The sequence below is a fragment of the Nanorana parkeri genome, unplaced genomic scaffold (genome assembly GCF_000935625.1).
Source record: "Nanorana parkeri isolate BGI_ZX_2015 unplaced genomic scaffold, ASM93562v1 scaffold1005, whole genome shotgun sequence".
NCBI lineage: Eukaryota > Metazoa > Chordata > Amphibia > Anura > Dicroglossidae > Nanorana > Nanorana parkeri.
Window position 1 is genome coordinate 110,907 of NW_017307273.1, and position 22,813 is coordinate 133,719.

The 22,813-nt window shown below is 41.1% G+C and overlaps 2 protein-coding genes across 2 annotated transcripts in view; both read left to right on the forward strand.

The window, feature by feature from the left end:
• VPS26A (VPS26, retromer complex component A) overlaps positions 1 to 7,510 on the forward strand; it is a 12,883-nt gene extending 5,373 nt beyond the window's left edge. The window contains exons 5-9 of the mRNA XM_018567080.1: positions 596 to 760; positions 1,454 to 1,560; positions 3,207 to 3,275; positions 5,477 to 5,619; positions 6,931 to 7,510. Of these exons, the coding sequence (XP_018422582.1) occupies positions 596 to 760; positions 1,454 to 1,560; positions 3,207 to 3,275; positions 5,477 to 5,619; positions 6,931 to 7,041 (595 nt within the window). The 3' untranslated portion in view covers positions 7,042 to 7,510. The remainder of the gene's footprint in view (positions 1 to 595; positions 761 to 1,453; positions 1,561 to 3,206; positions 3,276 to 5,476; positions 5,620 to 6,930) is intronic.
• Positions 7,511 to 14,370: 6,860 nt separating this feature from the next.
• SUPV3L1 (Suv3 like RNA helicase) overlaps positions 14,371 to 22,813 on the forward strand; it is a 26,358-nt gene continuing 17,915 nt past the window's right edge. Inside the window, exons 1-8 of the mRNA XM_018567081.1 lie at positions 14,371 to 14,739; positions 15,779 to 15,856; positions 19,058 to 19,165; positions 19,711 to 19,825; positions 19,995 to 20,163; positions 20,339 to 20,450; positions 22,455 to 22,532; positions 22,629 to 22,720. Of these exons, the coding sequence (XP_018422583.1) occupies positions 14,493 to 14,739; positions 15,779 to 15,856; positions 19,058 to 19,165; positions 19,711 to 19,825; positions 19,995 to 20,163; positions 20,339 to 20,450; positions 22,455 to 22,532; positions 22,629 to 22,720 (999 nt within the window). The 5' untranslated portion in view covers positions 14,371 to 14,492. The remainder of the gene's footprint in view (positions 14,740 to 15,778; positions 15,857 to 19,057; positions 19,166 to 19,710; positions 19,826 to 19,994; positions 20,164 to 20,338; positions 20,451 to 22,454; positions 22,533 to 22,628; positions 22,721 to 22,813) is intronic.

Here is a 22,813-nt window from a genome sequence, read left to right on the forward strand (position 1 = left end):
TCCCGCCATGTATCCCAGGCTCGGTTTGCTGCTTGTCCCTGCAGTGAATGGACCTGAAAACGGTAAGCTTTTTGTCACTTCTGGGTTAAGAGCTGTCCTTCCCGCGCCCACTGTGGCTGGGGATAAAGCTAATTGCCCATGCCAGAGTGAGAGCAATAATTCTAGGGCCATCATTCACTGTTAGGCCTACATTGATGAGTTGTAATTTCTTTTAAAGCATTGCTTTTGTAAAATTTTGGGTATCATCGATTTTTGACCATTGCACAAGCGCACAACATTTTGAGGTTTTTGCGACTTGACATGTTTGGTATCTAATTATTGAAACATTTCACACAAAAATGAGTAAGCGGTTGTGTTCACCCAAATGTGCATTGCACATTCATTTAAAGGCATTTTTTTAAACTGAAAATGTAGGTTTAATACACATTTGCACTAATATTGTGTAATTTTATTCTACAGGATTTCTCTAATTGTAATTCGGGGGATGTTAAGTCATCTTCAGGCCCTAAAATGGGCATTTAAAAAATTATGGAAAGGGGAAAAAAAGGCTCTAGTTTTGAAAAGGTTAATATGAGCATGTTTTTGTGTCTTGAAGGTACTTTCTTAAAGTGACAATAGTGAGGCGCATTTCAGACTTGGTGAAGGAATATGATCTGATTGTCCATCAACTCGCTACATATCCAGATGTCAACAACTCCATCAAAATGGAAGTTGGAATCGAGGACTGTTTGCACATAGAATTTGAATACAACAAATCTAAGTGAGTATGGATACGCCTAATGCAAAGTACCGGTATATACTAGGAGGCAGTGTTCACATGTTCCCGCTGCAAACAAAGGGTTCCCATTATCTGCAGCTTCATGTATGAAGTGTGGTGTCTTACTACGAATCTCCAATCAGCACCTCCTGTACAGCTCCACCCTGGGCAGCTATAGTAGAGCTATGCTTTTCAGCATAAATTCACTGTCCCTCTTATACAGAGCTCTTCCATTGCTGTTCTGCAGTTATTTTCATGAGCACAAGTTGCATGCTAAACTCCATAGACTGCACAAAAAGACTGTGTAATGTTTGTATGAGGGATAGGCAATGTAAAATATAAATGTGGAAAAGTATAGTATCTTTTATCCTGATTGTGGTTTTTTTGGGAGGGGGGAGTGATCAACTCGGTAAATAAAAAGCACTTTCCTGGGGAAAGGGTACCGTTATTTTGCTGAACATGCAATGCACACAAAAAAAAATTACAATCCCAGACAACGCTTTAGTTGCAATAATAAACCGTAAGATCTGTTGGATATTTTTGTCATTATTCATGTAAATTAGATCTTTACTTTATTTGCCCTATTGTTTAGCTTTTCTCTGGTTATACTGTGAAATTTGTTGCAACAATACCGTTTTGAGAAGTTGGTATAACTGAGTACATTTATTTATTGGTGTTTTCCCATCTTTTTCCCAGATACCACTTAAAAGATGTTATTGTGGGAAAGATCTACTTCCTGCTGGTCAGAATAAAAATCCAACATATGGAATTACAGTTAATAAAAAAGGAAATTACTGGAATAGGTAAAGGGTTTATTTGTTTGTTTTTACATTAAAGCAGGCCTTGTACTGCAAGAAAGGTCTGCTGATTTATTGAGGGACCCATAGTAAAACACTGTACTAAAATAGGGGGGGGGGGGGACAAAATTGTGGCAAAAAAGAAGTTTATACTTGCATTTCATCTTCTGTACTGGAGGGATGTCATCACTATCCACCTGCTGAGGTCCTTGGGAATGCTGAGTAGCCCAAATTTCACAAGATGATGCTCCAGCACTGTGCAGAATCTACTTTTTGATGATATTTGCACCACTCTGCATTTCCCCAAGATCTCACCAGAAGGAGGATCTGCAGCTCAGTGATGCACACATAAGGTACAGTTTTGATAATAGTTAAGGTAGTTGAATGTGTTTGACTTCAACTTCATGTCTCCTCCTGGTAAGGTTAGACAAATCAACATAGAGTTGAGCCAGTTTTAGGTATAGGCGCAAGCTAGCATGTTCTTCTACTGACAGGATTAAGGACGACAGTGTAGCTGGGCACCAGCTGTATTTTAATTTTTTTTATTCTTCTGCATAGTCTACCTGTTTCCTGGGATGTGTAGCCCTATGTTCAAGAGGGTGTTTTAGCCAAGTGTAAGAAAAACATTTGGATCCATTTCATATATGTGTGTGTATATCTCCCTAAAGTAATACCGAGGGAGACTAGGATGCTTTGAACTAAAAGTGTAGCAGCACAAGTTGAAGAACACAGAGAGATGGCGATTGGCAAACATACCTGAATTTAAAGTCGTACTAAAGGCTATTTGGTCTTTTTTTTTTACCTTCATGCATTCTCTATAAATGCCCCACTACCTTTCTATGCCCCCCCACCTCCAAACACTTTAAATCAGGAAACTTTGGGACACACTATGTTCACATCTGGCTCCCAGATCTGCCGTGTGTCCCAAAGTTTCCAGATTTAGAGGAGGGATCCCGAGGCCACAGAGAGCAGGGCAGCGATGGGTTACTGCACCTGATTGTCAAGAGGAGTTAGTGGCTTGTTGAGTGCGGTGTGTGTGTCAATGGATGCGCACAGCTCAATTCCCTCCGAGAGCTCGCACGCAGGGGTGTCTCCTGCTAGGCATAGAAAACGCCCGTAAACAGGAGGGTAGGGGGCCATGGTACATCAAGTAAAAATAAATGAAATGGGGGGAAAAACCATTTAAAAAAAAAAGATACACAAGTAGACTTGAATCTCTGGAGAATTATAAAAGAAAAAAAAAGTCGGTTTAATATCACTTTGAACTTTTTAGTTGTATAGCTTCTGCCAGGAGTACTGCGATCTACACCCATCTCTGAAAACATCAACAAACAATGGTTGGGTTTGTAATAACCTGGGTGGGGGCTACTGTAGTGGCCATGGTTGCCCACATTGGTGGGTGAAGTCTTGTTTTGATAGGTGTTGAACCAGTTCAGACAATATGCTCTGCTATTAAAAAAAAAAACTAAAAAAAAACCTAGTTTTTATACATATATAATTTACAGTTACATGCCCGTACAATATAAAGAGGTGGTCTTTATCTAGTTGTAGTCAGTATAATCCAGAAATACAATGATTTGTTTTTATGAGAATGAGACCCTTAATTTTATTCAGTACAGTGGAACATGAATAATACATTGTTTGTGTTTCAGGACCTAGTACTACAACTGAAACAGAAACTGTTGCGAAATATGAAATTATGGATGGGGCACCTGTAAAAGGTAATAATGATATATTATTTTTATTTGATTTATTTTTTTCCCCGTTGGATTAGTTATTACTAGTGAATACACATTTAATAAATTAGTGAATAATAATTATGTGGTTTTTAACCCCTTCGTGACTGACGACGTACAGTGTACGTCGCCAGCATCGGGGCTGTTTAAACAGACTCCCGGTGACTTTTGCCGCCGGGACTCTGTTTAAACTTGTAGAGCCGACTGTCGGCTTTACAACAGAAGTGATTCTGGCGACTTACATAATGTCACCACCATCTGCTATCACATGGGGGGGCTTGTAAGCCCCCCCATGTGATAGCAGTCAAAGTAAAGTAAAAAAAACATTTTTTAATATTAAAATAAATCTAATAATAATTTTAAAAATTTAAAAGTCCCCCGTCGCCACGTAAACACGCGTCGGGTGCGCCTACGTATGAAAACGACGAACGCGCTACACATGTTGGGTATCGCCGCGCACGCCGGAGTGAGAGCAATAATTCTAGGGCCAGTATTTTGGGGTATCTCTAAATTGATGACCTGTGGGGGCTTTTAAAGCGTCTTCTATGGACTTTTTGGGGTACTGGGGTTTTTCGCCGTTTTACGGATGCACGCAATTTGTAACCTGGGCATGTTGGGTATCGTTTTACTCGTTGTAACCTCATCTTTTATATTTCATTAAAAAAATGGGTATTTTGTTGTGTTTTGGGGCATTTAATTAAATTTTTCACTAAATATTGGGGTTTAATAAGGAGTTGCGCTAATATTGCGCAACATAAAAATTTGCAACTACCACCATTTTATTCTATAGGGTCTTGGCATTCAGAAAATATATAATGTTGGGGGGTTTTAAGTAATTTTCAGGCCTAAAATGTGGAATATAACATGGGTGCAAAAAATGAAAAAAAAGCCTCAGTCATGAAGGGGTTAAATGGTCACAGATTACTGACACTTGAACTAAAGTCTTTTACTTGTACTACACACACCCCCAAAAAACCCAAAACAATTATTTAATACGCAGGGTGTTTGACATACACTGAGTGGCCAGATTATTATGACCACCCCATCAGTACTTCATTGGGCCGCCTCGTGACTCCACGAGCTGTTGAAAGGTGATGCGAGGAATCTGACACTGCACTGTTGCCCTTCTGTTGCCTTGTACCAGTCTTGCCACTCTCCGTTCTGCACTAACATTGACTATTCGCTGACGACCACAATTCACATGGTCAGACCCATATTTTTGGCTGACAGTCCAGTCTTTAAACACTGCTCTTGAACATTTAACGAGTTCTGCTTTTTTGCTGATACTCGCTCCATGGCTCCGAGCGCCAACAATCATCCCACGTTCAAAGCGTGTTAAATCGCGTTGTTTACCCATATCTTCAGAAAAAAATCACTTGTACTGTCGTGGTAAACAACCTGCTTCCCTATTTATAATGGTCTGGTCCTCTAGCAACTTCAGCGTGAAATTATAGCTAATTAGCCTACAAACGTCAGGTGGTCATAATAATCTGGCCACTCAGTGTATATGCTCTGTCCTTCTGCTCCACTCCCGCTCCCCTCTATTGTGTATTTGCTGGAGATTGGTCATGACAGCTGGAGGTGCATATCAAAAGGATGAGCTTCCATCTGCATATGATGTCAGTTAAAGCACCCCAACAAGTAAAATAAAAAAAATGTTCAACCCTTAGTTAAGAGAGAACTATGGGTTTTTCCCCATAGTTCTCTTAAGGGTCACGGGAGGACTTAAACTAGTGTCCTCCTGTGACCAAAAGCTCAGTATCGCTTGCTAAAGCTCGCGGTATACTGAGACCGCCGCAGCCGGGAAGAATCCCGACATTATTGTCGAGATCCACCCAGCTGTGTGAGAGGCAGAGCCCACTGTCAATCTGGAAACTTCCACTCACTTCTTGTTGAGGCTGTTATGTTTACATGACCGGAAGAATAGGGGGCCACAGAGAGCCACAATACCTGACAGAGGGTTCTACCCTTCCCCATTGTGTTCAGAATAAGGCTGGATTTTCTCTTAAACATTTTAGGCCATTCGTATGTAAATCTGTATCTGTTAATGCTTTAGCAGAGTTATAGATTGCAGGATCTTCTGGTCAACATGCACTTTTGTGTTTATGATATTGAAGCCTGTAGCATTGTAAAAGGCACAGCCTTTGTATTTCTCCTCAATAGTAGTTATGTTTATCATTATTTAGGAGAGTCCATTCCCATCCGGCTGTTTCTGGCTGGTTATGACCCTACACCCACAATGAGAGATGTGAACAAGAAGTTTTCTGTGCGCTATTTCTTGAATTTGGTCCTTGTGGATGAGGAGGACAGAAGATATTTCAAACAACAGGTAACGTTTGGTGTATTCATTAGTTTGCTTTTGTATAAAAGGAAGTATGTAAAACATGCGTTTACGTGGCTTCATAGTTGTCATAGCAGGGTCCGAGACAGGAACTCTACCCAGGTGTTTATGTAGAGATGTAAGAAACTAGTGGACAATTCAGCTCACTGGCATCTACCCAAAACTGAAACCTTGTTCTTGCGTATGTTTTAGAATTTTCATAATTGGAGCTACTTGTCTCCATATGTTCAGAGTTCTTTTTTTTTTTTTTATTTAGAAAACTTTCATTTTAAATTAGAAAATCTAATTTATTTTCCTTATGAAAAATTCCACATATAGAACATCATGGGATATTTATGTTCACAGTTCAATTGCTAAAATTAAGCTACATTTTTCATAGGAGACACTTACACTATTGCGTAGTGGTAATGTGCGGCAATGCACCTTAACACGTAATGTAAGGCGTGTGCCCTAATGCAGTACAGTGGTGCGAATGGACCCTGAAGTAGAGTAATAACACCAGTAGAGGCTTGGCTGGCAAAATAAAGTACAAATGTAACCCCTCCAACAAGGGCACCGAATATATGCAGTTACAGTAATGTTGTAGTACCCCCATCACCCCCTGCCAGTCTCATTGCCCGTTCACACTTGTGCGTTGTGTGATGCAACACGTCAGAAACTAGGGATGCACCGATGCCGGTTTTTCGCATACAAGTACAGTTATTTACCTTTTGGTGCTTGCATGGAGCCGGTTTCCCAGACAGCCTTAGTTGCCCGGGAAGCTGGCTCAATGCAGATTGGCTGGGAAGCCGGCTCATTACCTGCCGCTTGGCTTCCTGATTGGCTGGGAGGCCGGCTCCATCTCCCTCTGACCAAAAGTTCAGGTATTGAAGCATTTGGGTGAGTACGACTACTCGCCCAAGTACTTAGTATCGGTGCATCCCTATTACAAACGTGTGACATGCTTGCAGTGCTATTACTTGGTATTACTTAATAATGGCACCCCAAACAAGGCCAGTAAAATCAAACTTGCATAAATGCACCGTCAAAACTAGGTGAAGCTCGCAGCTCAAATTGGTACATGAGCTTTTTTGAAACCCATGGAGCAGCCCATTGAAATGAATGGGCTGAGGTGCAGCAAATGCACACAAACATGGCGTGCATGCCAACTGTGAACGGGGTCTCGTAGTGAGTTTAAGACTAGCAGGCAAATACAGCATTAGTGCACCTGCACCAAATGTGCAGTTATACTTTAATGGTATATATTTTTCTATTCATTATCTAATGAAAAACATGTTTTGTTATTGCCCTTTTAAATAGGAGATCATTTTGTGGAGAAAAGCGCCTGAAAAGATTAGGAAAAGAACCAATTTCCACCAACGCTATGAGCCCAGTGATCCGCAAGCATCAGCTGAGGAGCCGGAGATGTAGGAGTTTGTGTAGCCCACAAGAGATGAAGGACAGAACCAGATAGAACAAGGCCAAATCTCCCATTGTTTACCTTCATCTGACACTGTTGTTCATTATACTACACTAAACATTCTGCGGGTCTGTATGTAATTCCACTTGTACATATATAAATACCAAGTGCTTTTGCCGAAACACTGGACCTTTCTCAAACTAGCATTTTATATAACTCTTTTAATTTTGGGATTCTGCATTGAACATGCATCAAGCTAAAACAGGTGTCTCACTTTCTTTTCATGCATGTTAGAATGATGTAAATGTAAACAAGAGCCTTATTATTTGTATGTCATATCCACTTTATTGCATCGTTCATCTTGCTGGAATTCCATCTTTATTTTGTTTTGAACAGACAGGTCTTGCATCACTGTGAATCATACCCAAATTTATAGGATTCACTTTGGAAATGAAGGCTTTATTAAACATTTTGAAGACATCACTGTGTGTGTTCATTTTATTTAATGCTTGTCTGAGTCACATGTGCCACTTTATTTTATATTTCATTAACATTTTGTTAATTTTTTCATTGTTAACTGAGTGATGGAATAGGTTTGCCATATAAAAACATTTTGTGTCTGAGACCGTAAGTCCAATTACTGTATGTATAACGGCCACTAAGTTTAGAGTTGCCACATTTTAAACTTGAAGTTTTATATATCGTTATCTAATCTAGCACTCTCTGTATGTATCACTCTAAAATATCTGCAGATCATGATCTTCTGTTGAGAATGTCTGGGTGCTGTGGTCCTCACTTTTGGCTCATTACCATGATGGGCAGGCTCAATGGATAGTTCTAAGGCTTAAAGGATGAAAATGTGAGCGACCAGACTCCCAACTCATTCAGCAGTTAAATAAATGTATTCCAGGGACCCAGGCATTGATAGTGCTTCCGCTGAATGAGAACTCACTTGATCAGTTAGTCCTTGGATCTCTTCTTATAGATGACTAAGTACTGGACACACCTATAGAGGAGCATAGAGAATCTGAGCTGTCCAATCCGTAAAGTGACTGTGAATGTTACGAGAGGGAACAACTGTGTGTATTGGACCTATCTACACAGTGTACCTAAAGCAAGGCAGTACTTGTACTGTGAGCCCCTGGTAGTTCTGCACTAAATCAGACATGTTGCTATCCCCCTCTCTCTACACTTATAAATGACTGTGATGCTTTACCTACTCTGTGCTCAGAAGCTTCTCCTTGGTGAAGTGCCAGTTGTACATTTTATAAAGCCAACAAACCTAAAATTAGGGTTGGACTATTGAAAGCTTGACAGCATTCACAGGTTTACTTGTAAACATTTCAATACTTTAATAAGATATTTAAGCAAATATAAATACACCATTTAGCCAACCTATCAATTTATTATATTTTAAAATACTGCTTGTATTACTGCCTGAAATATATTTCTATTAAACCTCTATGGTGCCCGTGTACAGAAGAAGTTAGGCTAACAGTGGGAGGTTTTGCATGGTCAGCCGATTGGGGTATGCGGCATTGCAATGTGTCATCAGTCTAATGTTTTCAAGCATTCTTGCAGTTCTGGAGCGTGTAAGAAGAAATTCTTGAGTGTGATTTATGCTCATTCGTTCTTCACTTGAGCACACAGAAAATGTCAATACAATGTGAAATATCTCATGTTCTGTCAAATGTAGACATTATTCTGCACGTCTGCAAATATTTTTGTTTATGTTTTGTGTAAGGCATCCAGCGTCTTATATGTAGGGACATATACTTGCTGTACATATTTGTTCACAGGCAAGCTTTTTTTTTTTTTCCCTGTATTGCTGGTGCCAAACAAGAAATGTATCCTCCTATTGTTCCTGCCACAGTTATACAATCACCTGACCTTAAATTGCAGATGAATACAACAAAGAAAAATATAGCTTGTCTATCCCTCCTATTCTATGGCTATGGTATTAAATTTCAAAGGCTTGCACTTAGATAACCAATAACTCTGGGCCTTTTTCACTGAAAAGTACGTTATTTTCAGATAAGATTTAAAAATACAATCGCATGGCGTTAATAAGGATCCTTGTGCTAACACTTTAAATTGAACTTGTTCTAGATTTTTATGTCCAGACCTTGCTAAAATAAGGTACTAGGTATCACTAGACCCCTTTACCAATGTGTTCTAAACACTGTCTATTGCCCACAAACATTCAGTTCAGAGTCTGTCATAAGAAGTTACGTACACATTTATGACTAGGGGAAAATTTGCTTTTCCAGGTTTTGTTGTTTTTTTTTTTTTTCTATCATATTGACACATGATTGAAATGGTGTATGGGACCGTGGAAGGGAAAATCTTATTGTCATAGGCAACAAGAACTGCTATTCCTTCAGGCATGAGACCCATTGTGTTCAATGTATCATCAGATTCTGACCTGACGCTGTTCAAATGAAAAGCATTGTCTAACCAACACTTCATATCTTCAGTTTTCCAAAAGAAAAAAATACTTCTGTTTTTTATGTTCTCTGGAAACACCTTAATAAACCTGATCATTTGTTTTTGTTAGGCATTAATTTTGTTAAATATCTTCTGGACTGTTTCTTTTTTTTTTTTTCAAAATATTATTTTTCTTACTCATAGTATATATAAATTGCTTTACAATATTGTAAAAGTATTTTATATTTCCATGTTTTGAGGCAAAATACTCCTTAAATAAAATCTTATAAACCTAACGTCTTTTTCAGTGTGTGGATTTTTTTTTTGCGTTGTAAACTCCTGGCTTCTAAAAGCCTAATGGTACCATTGAATTCCAGAAGATCCTGAACCAAGGAAAAGGTTAAAGCAGAACTCCAGCTTTAGAGGCTCCTGCACATCAAAATAAATAGAAATATACATTTGTTTTTATTCCCCCTCCACTCTCCCATGGGTCTCATAGGTGGTTTAGTGACCTCATGGGTCCCTTATGATGTTCTTACTCCTGCACTGAATGGCACTTCTGTGATAGTCATTCAGTGCATTAGTGCTGTGATTACACCAATTGGCGGTTTACTTATGACATCTTGAGCTCACCGGAAGTGGTTTGAATGGTGTTCGTTGTCTTTCACCCAGAAGGAGAGTGCCATTTTGAGGAGAAGCAGACCTGTGAAGGACTGCAGGATTTAAGGTGAGTATTGCAGCAAACACAACTTATTTTTTATTTTTACAAGTAGTGGTCTGCTTAATTTTAAGTAGGCCCCATCTTGTAGTATTTTGCACTGCATAGTTACCTAACTCCACAGTGTATGTTGCTTTTTATCCCATGCTTCTGTGTGTAGTAGAAAGCATACAGACTGTGACAGTTCACTCTTCATTACCTCCATCAAAGGAGACAGGCTCCTATCTCACTGTCTCTGCACTTTCCAGATAGGAGTAATACATTTGTGTTGGGTGGTCCAAGCACCACATCCCTTTTGAAATTATATTACCTTATTCTGTAAACACTGGGCTTTAAAGGTACCAATGAGACATCATAAATGCTACTTTTTAAGGAACATACACTAAGTCGACAAAACAAATCACAAAAATTAAAAGATGTGTTTGTGTCTCCACTTCCCCATATTACAGGGGCACCTCCTTAAGCCATTACTGTGACCATACTTTGCACAAACATAAAATCTCGAAACGTCAGTTTTGTTCCCATAAACAAAATCTGTTTTCGTCAGATGATGAATTGCAATGGCCCTGTTCAATGCCTTTTGCACTTCACTTCCTCAGGGAAGTAGGTATTTTAATGAAGTTGTAAATTAAATGATGCACACCCAGCGATGGGTAAAGAGGGAAATCCCTTGGGGGTGGGGACCACAGGGAGACAAAATAGGGGCAGGCTCAATGCCCATAGGTCCTGCTTATCTGATATATGTCATAGAAAGACATGTCTGAGATACAATCGAGGTCACAGGAATGCAGAGGGAGGGGGCACCTTCTCCCAGAAATCAGCACAGGTACTAGAACGGAAGCTCTGTTTTGTGTAGTGCAGAGATAAAATTAATGAAGAGGAGTGAACTGTCAGTCTGTATCTCAGTTTCTACTCCACACAGGAGCATGTGATAAAATGAAACATACACTGTGGGAGTTTGGTGATTGAGCAGTGAAAAGGGATAGTGTACAAAGATGCACTTTAAAGTGGCAGTACAGCCTAATCTAAAAATAAAAGCCCCCCTGGAGCTTTTAGCTATAATGTGCAGTATGTACTGCATATTAGTACATTATGGCACATTTACTGAACTGCAAAATAATGAATGATTCCCTGGAGGACAACCAGTAGATCGTGTGCCCACGGATCCCCTCAGCAGCACATTCATTGATAAACAATGATTATAGGTCTGTAACTGAAGCATATAATAAAACACACAAAAAGAAAGGTCCGTACTAAGGGAGTGTGCCAACCAACAAAGAAGTTCCTTCAGACCATATATAGGAAATTCAAAAATTAATTTATCACATAAATTGCACGCAAGTATATTGCACCACATCCCAAAAACCCTTACAAATTGACAATGTTGTCAAATCATATACAACATCCACTCATTCCTGTAGGATTACAAAAAATGTCCACATTGGGGACGGCTGCTCTCATAGTCAGGTACGCGATCCGTGACCGCGTGCCTGACTGAATTTCCACTCGCCCTCTCTTTATTTCCACTCGCCAAATGCGGGCTGGCGAGTGGAAATTTTGAGCCCTGATATATATATGAATTGGGTTAAGATCATTCGATCCAATTGCTAGAACCACTAGAGCTCATATGTTAGAAGTAAATAGGACTTTGTCCAGGCATCCCCAGGTGATCCCGGGCCGTCAATAAAAATAGTTCAGCAACTGTGCAGTTAATGGGATTGTATTGGAAGGGTTAGTGGATCACTTCCCAGACTGAAAAACTCAATAAGTGAAAGATCAGTCACAGAGACTCAAGGTAGATACTGTGAATTTGTGTCAGCTACAGCTTCTTGAATCGGAAAACTTCAAAATATACTTAGTATCGTGTAAGGACATAGAGTAAAAGGATCACCTGCAGTTTTACACACACACAAGAGCATTCAATGATCCGTTCAGAGGATTATAACACTGATGTCGATGCTTGAAAATAGGTCGATTATAAATGACACATTTACCTGCCAAACCACTCCCCTCCAGCACTGCGCTCCTCCTCTCTGGCACTTCCATCTTTAGTTCGGTCCTCTTCCGGGTTCAGATTCTTTGGCCCCAGCCAATGAAGGGTATGCGCACGGGAATTACTTCATCTCCGAATGCTTTGTCTGTGGGCTGAGCTAAGCTGTATGTGTGACCCAGCGTACAGAAAAATGTAATTGCTCATGGCTAGAAAGAAGCCTTAATGGCAGAAGGGACTCTTCTGCCATGTAAAGCCTATCAATTAGCAATGTTTTCTTTTTTGGAAGCTTTAATTCTGCTATAAAGCAAACCTGTGCTTTGTCAATGCAGGCTGGAGGTGACCAAAGTCATTGTAGGCGGGCAGCAGGACTGGAGCAAAGAATTATATCCCACATGGCTTTTTTCAGAACAAAGTCTGGAAAGTGCCCGACCCAAGCCCAGTACTCAAAGGTCACTTCCAAGCTATCCGTGCATGTCTAGTCCAGCGGGGTCCAGACACGGTACTCTAAAGCTGGCCATAAACCTATAGATTATCTGCAGATAATTTCTATGGTCCGATGGAAAAAGTGCAACAGATTCCTCCATCTACGTTAAACTGTGTGGGTGGAGGAATCCCCCACTGGGCCGAGCTTCAGTATCTTGCTAGTCGGCCCCGCTGGTTCTCAAAATACCTGAACAGCTTGGCCCATTGGGAGATTCCTCTATCCACACAGTTTAGCGTAGATGGAGGAATCTGCTGCACTTTTTCCATCTGACCATAGAAAATCTGCAGGTAATCGATAGGTGTGTGACCATGCTGGGAAGCTGCAATCGGAGACAAAGCCCCAGCAGAGATGTAGAGAAGAATCTTGATTAGAAATATGAAAAAAATCTGTTAGCTAAAAAAAATTGTCTTTACCACAGCAGAACAGTAAAAAAGACCTCTATCCTCCTAGGACACTAGCAAAAAACTGAACCATGATGGTAGTCACAGGGATTATCCAGGGCTGATCTACAGGTTTTTTTTTTGTCCAATGCTCCTGTTGGTGGCTGTACACCCTGAAGATTTAAGGCTTCCAGTGTACCTCAATGGATGAGAAACAAAATTACATCACTGTTCTTCACTTTATTTTTTTGAATAACTGACCTGGAAAAGGTATACATAAAGGACCTTAATCCGGATCTGATTCTGCATACTTGTTCCAGGGTCAGCGGCTGAGACTTTTGAAGCCAACGAAATAACGAGCCAAATAGCATTTTCAGAAGGCACGATGCAGTCCCGGGTTTTCAACATGGCAGTTTTTTTCTTCATTCAGCACTGTCACCACTGGGTAATTTGTACAGAAGAGGCAATATACTTAACTTCCTGGTGGTCTGTGAGTTGAATTGCAGACATTTTGCTTTGCCACAGCAAGTATTTAAACACCTGCTTCCCCGCTGCATGCAGTGGTTTCTCCTGATGGCTCATATGTTCTCTAGCCAGCCGGGGGAACCTCTGCATGTGGCGGGGGAGCAGGTATTCTACACTCCTGTAATTGTGGAATCCTGCAGCGGCTGATGGATACTGGGAAGGTAAATATATTGCCTCTGCTTTCCCAGTAGGGCTGCCACCTGTCCAGGATTCACCCAGACAGTCCAGGTTTTGAATGATATGTCCGGGTTTCATGGCAGCAGAAAAACCGGGACACAAGATGTCAGGCAGATAGGGGCATCCAAAATTAAGATAGGGGCTACTGGCCCCCCACCGAAAATAGTCTCAACTGTGATATTTACATATGAAAGGGCGGCGCTATTTACATATGAACATGCCACGGCTCATTCTCCCAAAAAAATGTCCACGCGTCGTTAGAGTGTTCAGGTTTCGCTTGAAGAAAAAGTGGCGACCCTATTTCCCAGTGCGTTTCTTCTGTATAAGTGACCGTGTGGTGACGGGTTCACTATAAAATCAGTGGTAAACTCAGATGCACTATAACTGCGTCCTTTTCAGCACTAGCACACACAGCCATGCCTAGATGAGTTCTATATATCGTCACCCCAATAAGTAGAACACTGAAGGGGATCGTCCTGTCTGATAACAGAGCTGTGGTCACACGAGGTGCATATCACAGCCTGGTTTGCATATTTCTGTATTCTAAGCAAAACGACCTGTCAATGTCATTCAGGCATACGTTTAGTCGCCTAAATGTAGGGCCTTTCAGGGTCCTCCCGGCAGTGATGACGACATCAGAGCGCGACTGTGTCATGTTGCTTCTTTCGGGGACGTGCGGACAGTGATGTCGCGGAACGTGTATAGCGCTAGGCAGTTCTTATGACCACCGTTGTTGTGTCCCCCCTGTGTGCCCCGTCATGTTCGTGCAGAGAATGCCCTTTCTTGCCCGAAGCTGCCTGCAGCCTGCCACACGGAGCCCTCTCCTGCGGGAGATTGTGTGCAGCTCGGTGGCCGGGTGTTCCAGGATCAGGTCAGCCTCTAGGACTCTTTCTGATGGGAACAGCAGACCTCTGGACACATCTCTGTTTATCCCTGTGAATATACGGCCGATAGACATCCCAGATACAGACATTGGGGCAGAGCTCACCCAGCCTCTTAATAAATGTAAGTGTGGTGGGGAGTGCTGAGGGTCCTTGCTATAACCTCTTCTGCTGACAGTAGGAACCATGGGTATCTATCCCAGACATTGGGGGGATGAGGAGTAATGAGGGTCCTCACTGTACTCTCTTCTGCTGGCAGTAGGGCCCATGGATATCTATCCCAGAGATTGGGGGGATGAGGAGTAATGTGGGGCCTCACTGTACTCTCTTTTGCTGACAGTAGGAACCATGGGTATCTATCCCAGACATTGGGGGGATGAGGAGTCATTTGGGGCCTCACTGTACTCTCTGCTGACAGTAGGAACCATGGGTATCTATCCCAGAGATAGGGGGGGTGAGGAGTAATGAGGGTCCTCACTGTACTCTCATCTGCTGACAGTAGGACCCATGGGTATCTATCCCAGACATTGGGGGGATGAGGAGTAATGAGGGGCCTCACTGTACTCTCTTCTGCTGACAGTAGGAAACATGGGTATCTATCCCAGACATTGCGGGGATGAGGAGTAATACGGGACTCACTGCACTCTCCTGCTGACAGTAGGACCCATGGGTATCTATCCAAGACATTGGGGGGATGAGGAGTAATGAGGGCCTCGCTGTACTCTCTTCTGCTGACAATAGGAACCATGGGTGTCCCAGAATCAGACTTTGGGGCGATGAGAAATACTAAGGGGGGCCTCACTGTACTATCTTCTGCTGACAGTAGGAACCATGATCTTTTCAGCTGAGATCAGTAACAGTGGGTATCCATGACTAAGACATTGGTGTAATAGGGAGTACTGAGGGGTCCATACTGTTCTACATTCTGCTGAGATCAGGAACAGTGGTAATCTCAGACACTGGGGGGATGGGCAATGCTGAGGGGTCCTCACTGTGCTATACTGAAATCAGGAGTAATGGTTATCCCAGACTCAGGCATTGAGGCAGAGCTCACCCAGCCTCTTATTAAATGTAAGTTTGATGGGGAGTGCTGTGGCCTGCTGCAGGTAGTGATGATATTTCACTGTTACAGTTAATATTTCTTTTGACTTTCTTGTTTCTAGCTGAAGTATTGAAGCTTTTGAACAGATTTTACCGAAGAAAAGAAATACAGAAGCTGGGAGCAGACAATGGACTTGATGGTAAGAAATTAGTTCACATAATTTCTTTGCAAGTACAGTATGTTGCAGTAAGGACAGGATGTTACAGAGCGAGAGGCGATTAAAAAACCTACTCCAACCTAAAACTTTTTTATAGAATGATGTGAGATGAATATTTACTTCTGTTAATTTGTTTTTTATTGCTGTCTGTGGTCTTGTTTGGGAGATTTCACTTCCTGTCCCTGTGACAACAGGGCAAGAAATTAGTGGAGTGATTTTCTCCCGCATAGAAAAACAGAAATGGTATTAACCCCTTCATGACTGAGCTTGTTTTTAGTTTCTGTTCGTAAATGACTGACACACTTTTGACATTTTTGCTGTGTGATTCTTCCACGTCAGTAATATACTTTCTTACAAAGTGCACCCACACATATTATATATTGTTTTTTAGAGGACAGATAGGGCTACATATTTATATCACATATGTGCGTCTAACGCCTCACTTAGGACAAATAAAATATAAAAAAAGAGGAAAAAACCGTTTAAAAAAAACACTTTTTTCCCAGTTTTGATTTGTAGTATTTTTTTTACAAAACCAGCACAGCTAAAAAAATGCAATAAATACATTCATTTATTTGTCCCTTATTTTATTTTATTTTTTACACATTTTTTTATTTTTTTTACACTTTTCACAATTTTTTTTTTTTTTTACACTTTTCACTTTTTTTTTTAACTTAAAAATGTTATTTTATTTATTTAATTATATCAAGCAGATTTTGTGAATTAATCTCACTGTTACTGCATGATAAATTAATAAATTTTTGGTTATTATCAGGCTGCTTCAAACTTCAGAACAGCCGATAATAAGTTAGTGACACTGATCCTGCAGCAGTTCAGGATTCAGCTGTTACTAAATGTTTTCTGATTGTTGCAACAACGATCAGCAAACAAACATTCTTCTTCCAGGAATAGATACATTGTAGGAATAGACACATTTTGTATCTATTCATGAAAGAAAAAAAAAAAAGCCAGTATAGCTTGAGAGAGATATCTCTCGATCTATACGAGCTGTCAGAATGCCGGCAAAAGCCGGCATCTGTGTCCGCTTTGCTTTGACTCTCAGACACCCGATATTAAGGTATCGGGTGTCTGAAAAAGGTTAACCCTTTCATTAATGAATGCCTCTGTAGTAAGGGCATCCATTAATGAATGTTAAAAGCTGATTCTCAGCGATTAACAGCCCTCTAAAGCAGCAAATAACTCGTCACGTACAGTGTACGTGACAAGTCATTTGGTCCCTTTGTGGATGGACGTACATTGTACGTCTCCCGTCACGAATCGGTTAATAACCTGACAGTGGTTTTAACGCTTACCAATCTTACTGTAAAACAAGCATTTTTGTGCAGTCATTGTGCCCCAACTGGAGAGATTTCCCATCACTTCCTGTTTCAATAGAAGTGAATTGAAATGTAGTGAATCTCCAGTGAGGTCATAGACCACAATACCAACTTGACAGATTATATCTCTACCCCGCTCAGTCTAAATAGGGGAGACAAAGTGCCTGGAGTTGGCCTAAATCTGGGCTAAAATGTTCTAATTGAAGTTTTGGTAAATTAAGTATTGTTCCTAAAGCAGCTTGTGGTTTGCCTATGCAGGAAAAAGCCACAAGTTTCGTTTTAACACCCCTTCTGAGGAGCACATAGTTCTCCTTCACTGCTTCCTGTTATATGCACACAAACAGTAGGACCCGTTTAATTGGAAGCTGGTTAAACTACAGTATTCCTCTGGCTTGTAGGAAGGAACTGGAGCACCCGCAAGAACCACACAAACACAGTGGAAACCTACTACATTTATGCAGACAGGACACCACCTGTAAGGCAAGAGTGCTGACTACTTAGTGTCAATGGCGAGTGTTAAATCTACTTCATGGAAGCCATGCCTGTCCTAGAAGAAAGCAAACTGCAATTTAGTAGGGGGAAGTCGAAAAATGTACTTATCATTCTGTATGACCAATATTATACCTCTGAAATTACTATAGTCACGTAGGGGTTAAATGATTAACACTTTCCTGATTTTATAGTATAGTGTCTTTCCAATTATTAAGGTGCTTTGCATTAGTATTCTATGGATCTGAAATAAATAAGGGTCCTTAAAATGTTTCTTTCCTGTCCTATTAAATATTGAGGATTAAGGCCTCATTTACACGTAAAAAGGCCGGCATGTACAGCTCCGTGCTGCGTGCACGGCCGTATCGGGCAGCTCCCGGGAAGGACCGGTGCTGCATGTGATTAGTATGCAGCCCCTGTCCTTCTCTATGGGACAACGCGGCCGTACGCCGCCCTACGCTCATCCGGCCTGCACGTCCGTGCGGGTGTCCGTACTCGTACGCTGACAGGAGGGATCCTGTCTGTGTCCGAGCCGGGACACCTGCACCCGTACGGATCTGCACTTTGGGTGAGCGTAGGGCAGCATACAGCCGCGTAGTCCCATTGAGAAGGACAGGGGCTGCGTACTAATCACACGGAGCACCTGTCCTTCTCGGGAGCTGCCCGATACTCGTGTGAATGAGGCCTAAACCTGAACTCCAGCCACACAAACTTTCATTTAAATATTTTTCACGATAGCCGCAAAGGATTTAAATCTGCATTGTGTTCGACAAATGCCTTTGCAAACCCACCTATAACCAGGTAGAAATAGAAGTGAGATCATCACCGTGCTGAACATGTCCTTTACAGAGAGCGGAGCTCTCTGGGTGGGACCCAGAAGGCTCAACCACTACTAGCTGCTAAGGGGACAGGACCATTCACCCTGCACAAAAAAGTAGTTATAGCAGCGTCTAATGCCATGTTGTTGTGGCCGAATTTACAGCCATTCTGGCAGAGAAAGCTCTGACACTTTTTAGAGTTATTTTCAGGTTTTTTTTTCTCTATTTGCATTGGGCACATACAGTATAGGATAGGCATATCGGTACAAGCATGAAATATCAGATCTGGTTTGTCTTCTGGAGTTAGTTGGTTCTGATAGAAAATGTTGAAGTCTACTCATTGGGGGAAATTTTATATAAACTGGACAGAATCTGGAGCAGTTGCCCACGGCAACCAATCAGCTTCTCTCTTTAATTTTCAAAGCTTAACTGGACAAACTGAAGAGAGAAACGGAATGGTTGTCATGGGCAACTGCTCCAGATTCTGTCTGCTCCAATTTTGATAAATCCCTCTTATTATGTTTTAACTGTGTTTACAGCCCGCCTGTTTCATCAAGCGTTCATCAGCTTCCGAAGATTTGTCATGGAAACTGACCCTTTGAATGTGGATCTACATATCGTCCTCAATGATATTTGTTGTGGAGTTGGTATGTGCTGATTTATAGCAAAACTTGTTTATTTCCTTTTTAATAACGCTATTACATGTGAGTGCAAAAATATTTTATATTAACCTAATCACTTTGAAATGTATGTTAATTAATAAACAAACCATTATTTCAGTTAATTTACTATGATTGCCATTTATATTAAGATTTTTAAATATGACTTCTTTTCAGAGTGGTGCTTTTCAGTCCTCTGTATGACACCCGTCACTTCCTCACTTTCTCATTTGTTAAATTGTAGTAACATAGCTTGCTTATTGATGTACATAAACACATAAGTACCACTCCTGAAACTGGAGCTTGATAGTACTGGCTGCCAAACCCAGTTAGATTGACTTTCTCTAGCTGATACCAGGATAGCTTAATTGACTTAATTGTATCTTGTTGTATATTGTTTCTTCAGATATGTTTACTGGTCCTCCAGTCAGGGAAATACTCCATGACTTGACCATCTACCCTTTATGCAGTAATATAATATAGATTAAAATCTTGGCATTGGCTAATAAATTCCTTTTTTTTTTTTTTTGTAGGTCATGTTGATGATATTTTCCCTTTCTTCATGAGACATGCCAAACAGATATTCCCCATGCTGGATTGTATAGATGATCTTCGCAAAATAAGTGACCTGAGATTGCCCCCAAACTGGTAAGGCCGCTATACTCTGTGTTCTCAGGTTTTGATTCTGAAGACAAAGCTAAACGTAAAATCAGTTTAGTTGCTAAACTACAAATGAACTAGAATGACCACTAGCACCTATCCAAAGCCATTACCCTCTTTTCCTTCCTGCTGTTGAAATTGTCTTTACTACTTGTAGGTATCCTGAAGCTAGAGCCATTCAGCGGAAGATCATTTTTCATTCTGGCCCCACAAACAGTGGCAAAACTTACCATGCTATCCAGAGATTTTTCAGTGCCAAGTCTGGAGTATACTGCGGCCCTCTTAAGCTGCTTGCGCATGAGATTTACAAGAGGAGTAATGATGCGGTAAGGCACTTACATATTCCACTAGAATTATTTTAATTACCTGTGTGATTAAAAAAGAGGGAGATTTGAAAGGAGTTTCAGTGAGTGCATGATGCCCAATGATCTTGTACTATATTCTTTCTACAGCATTAAAGGATTATGTATGTATGTAACAAAATGTTTGTCTTCTACTTAGGGGATTCCCTGTGATTTAATCACAGGGGAGGAGCTAATACACGTTGATCCAGAGGGAAGACTAGCCAGTCATGCAGCATGTACCATAGAGATGTGCAGTGTGAATACACCTTGTAAGTAATATTTGAGTGGCCATACATTAGCCACATTGTTGCAAGTAATGCAGCTTATTTAACCATAATTTGCAATAATCAGGAGCCTGTCAAGCAGCTTTAAAGCGACACTAAACCCAAAAATTAAATAATACAAATATGATCTACAACATAGTCATGTAATAATGGGATTACTCAGGTTTTCATTATAGGCCTTTAAATGCTGCTAAAAAAAAGATTTATTTATCAATTTGCTTAACTTCCTGCCAGAGGGTGGCTACTTTTCTTCTCCATGGTCCCTATGGGAGCTGAAAAGTAGCTATCCTCTGTGCTTGTTCCCACTGTGAACTACAACTATATGTCGGGGATCTTTGCACCCTCACATCTCCTCTTTTCTCCTCCCTCGCATCCACATTGGGGGAGGGTGTCATGGGAGTGTGAGCTGACCTGTATCTTACAATGTGCATGGACTCCTAGAGGTGTACATGTGTGTTTGTGTGAGTCTGTGTACATGTGTGTTTTAAAGCTGAATTCCAGCCTTATGTTCAGCCTTGCACAGTTGTATAGGCTCCTCTCCTGTACTAATATTGCTTACTCTGGAGTCATTGCATGCTGTGAGCTTCTCAGGGTACATTACTAGCTGCAGCAAGTCAGATAGAGCCCACCTAATTTCCTGGCTGGGGGACATGTACAACTTTATCAAGGCCATTCTTCCCCAGCCTTGTTGTCCCTAGGCAGCCCCATTCATTCATTGGCTTTCAGCTTTTTCAATCTTGGAGGCTTAGTATCACATGTGGATGTTGCCAAGGTTGGTCTGCATGCAAATGCAGCCTGCCTAGGAATGCACACTCCTCAAGACTGATAATCCACACATGAAGGCATTTTGATATTTGTATAAATCCTCCAAAGAGGCAGACCGCTACTTACATCAGGGCTGAGGGCTTTTGAAAGAGTACTGAGACAGGCTTATTTTCAGGAAGCTATGCACACCATCCTATAAAATATATAATACACAATGAACAAACCTGCAAGCACTGAAAGAACAACAATATTCTGAAAAAAAAAACCCCAAAGAATCTATGCGCCACACTGTGCCTAATATGTCAAAGCAAAGTATAAACTTGTACCAGGACTATACTATGTTAAACAGGGCAAAAATCTAACTAAAAAAAAAATCTGATTTGTTGATGAGGGAGGAAAGAAGGAACCAGGGAAGTGAATAAAGTCACATTAAAGCTTTAAAGAATAACTTTAGACAAATAAAAAAACATACCCTTTGCAGTGCGGTTCCCCCCTCAGTGCAAGAGTTAAGTGCTTGTTTTGGTCTAGGGGCTGCAGTAAAGCAGAATTACTTGCCTGACCCCGGCTCCCTCCTGACTGCCAGACCACTCCCCACAGCCAAGATCACTGATATCCTCATGTCTTATGCAGGTCCTTGACCTGCATTAGAGGTGAGGACACAGAGGGACACTCCATAGCTGGAGGAGAGGGGAGAAAGGTGAGCGCTGACTACTGCGGGAGCTCAGATCAAGTATGTAAAACTGCTTTGTTCCAGCCCCTAGCACATCTTTGGGCTTACACAGGTCTAAGTATTGTCTTCTGACCCCTCCACGGTGACAGATCTGGGGAGCGGAACAGTCTGATACCGTGGACCAGCATTGTCACATGCTTCCCCACACCTGGAGGTACTAGGTATTTTTCTTTGTTCCCAAAAGGGAACATAGAAAGGGCGAGTATATCCTGCTGGTAGGGCCAAAGTTAAACTGGTCCATCTCATAGAATGAAGATCTGGTGCTAAGCAGAAGGCTATAGAAAATGTGTTAGCTTGGTAGGCCTCAATGAATCGCAATATATAATGGCATTGGTATCATTTTTATTGTTGTTATTATAGTGAATAAAACTTTGTGCAATTTAGCCATCTTAACAGTGATTTCTCTTTTTCAGCATTTCTTCTGATATTTTTATTTTATTTTTTTTAAATTTTTTTTTATGTGTGCTCTTTAAATATTTTTGTATTCTTTTTAGATGAGGTGGCTGTGATAGATGAAATTCAGATGATAAGAGATCCTGGCAGGGGCTGGGCCTGGACCAGAGCACTCCTAGGTAAAGCTGGATATTTTATTCTTATAGATACAGAATCTAGCTGCAATTTCTCAACTGTCACTGACAATGGTCACGACTTTGTTTTTTGTGTAACAGGGCTTTGTGCCGAAGAAATTCATATCTGTGGAGAGGCTGCTGCTATTAAACTGGTGACTGAGCTAATGTACACAACTGGGGAAGAAGTGGAGGTAATAATGATATGATTCTTTTGTCCTGCGTATTTGCAGGCATACTGCAGGATGTGGTTCTGTTCAACTTGCATCTCATGAGAGCAAGACCTG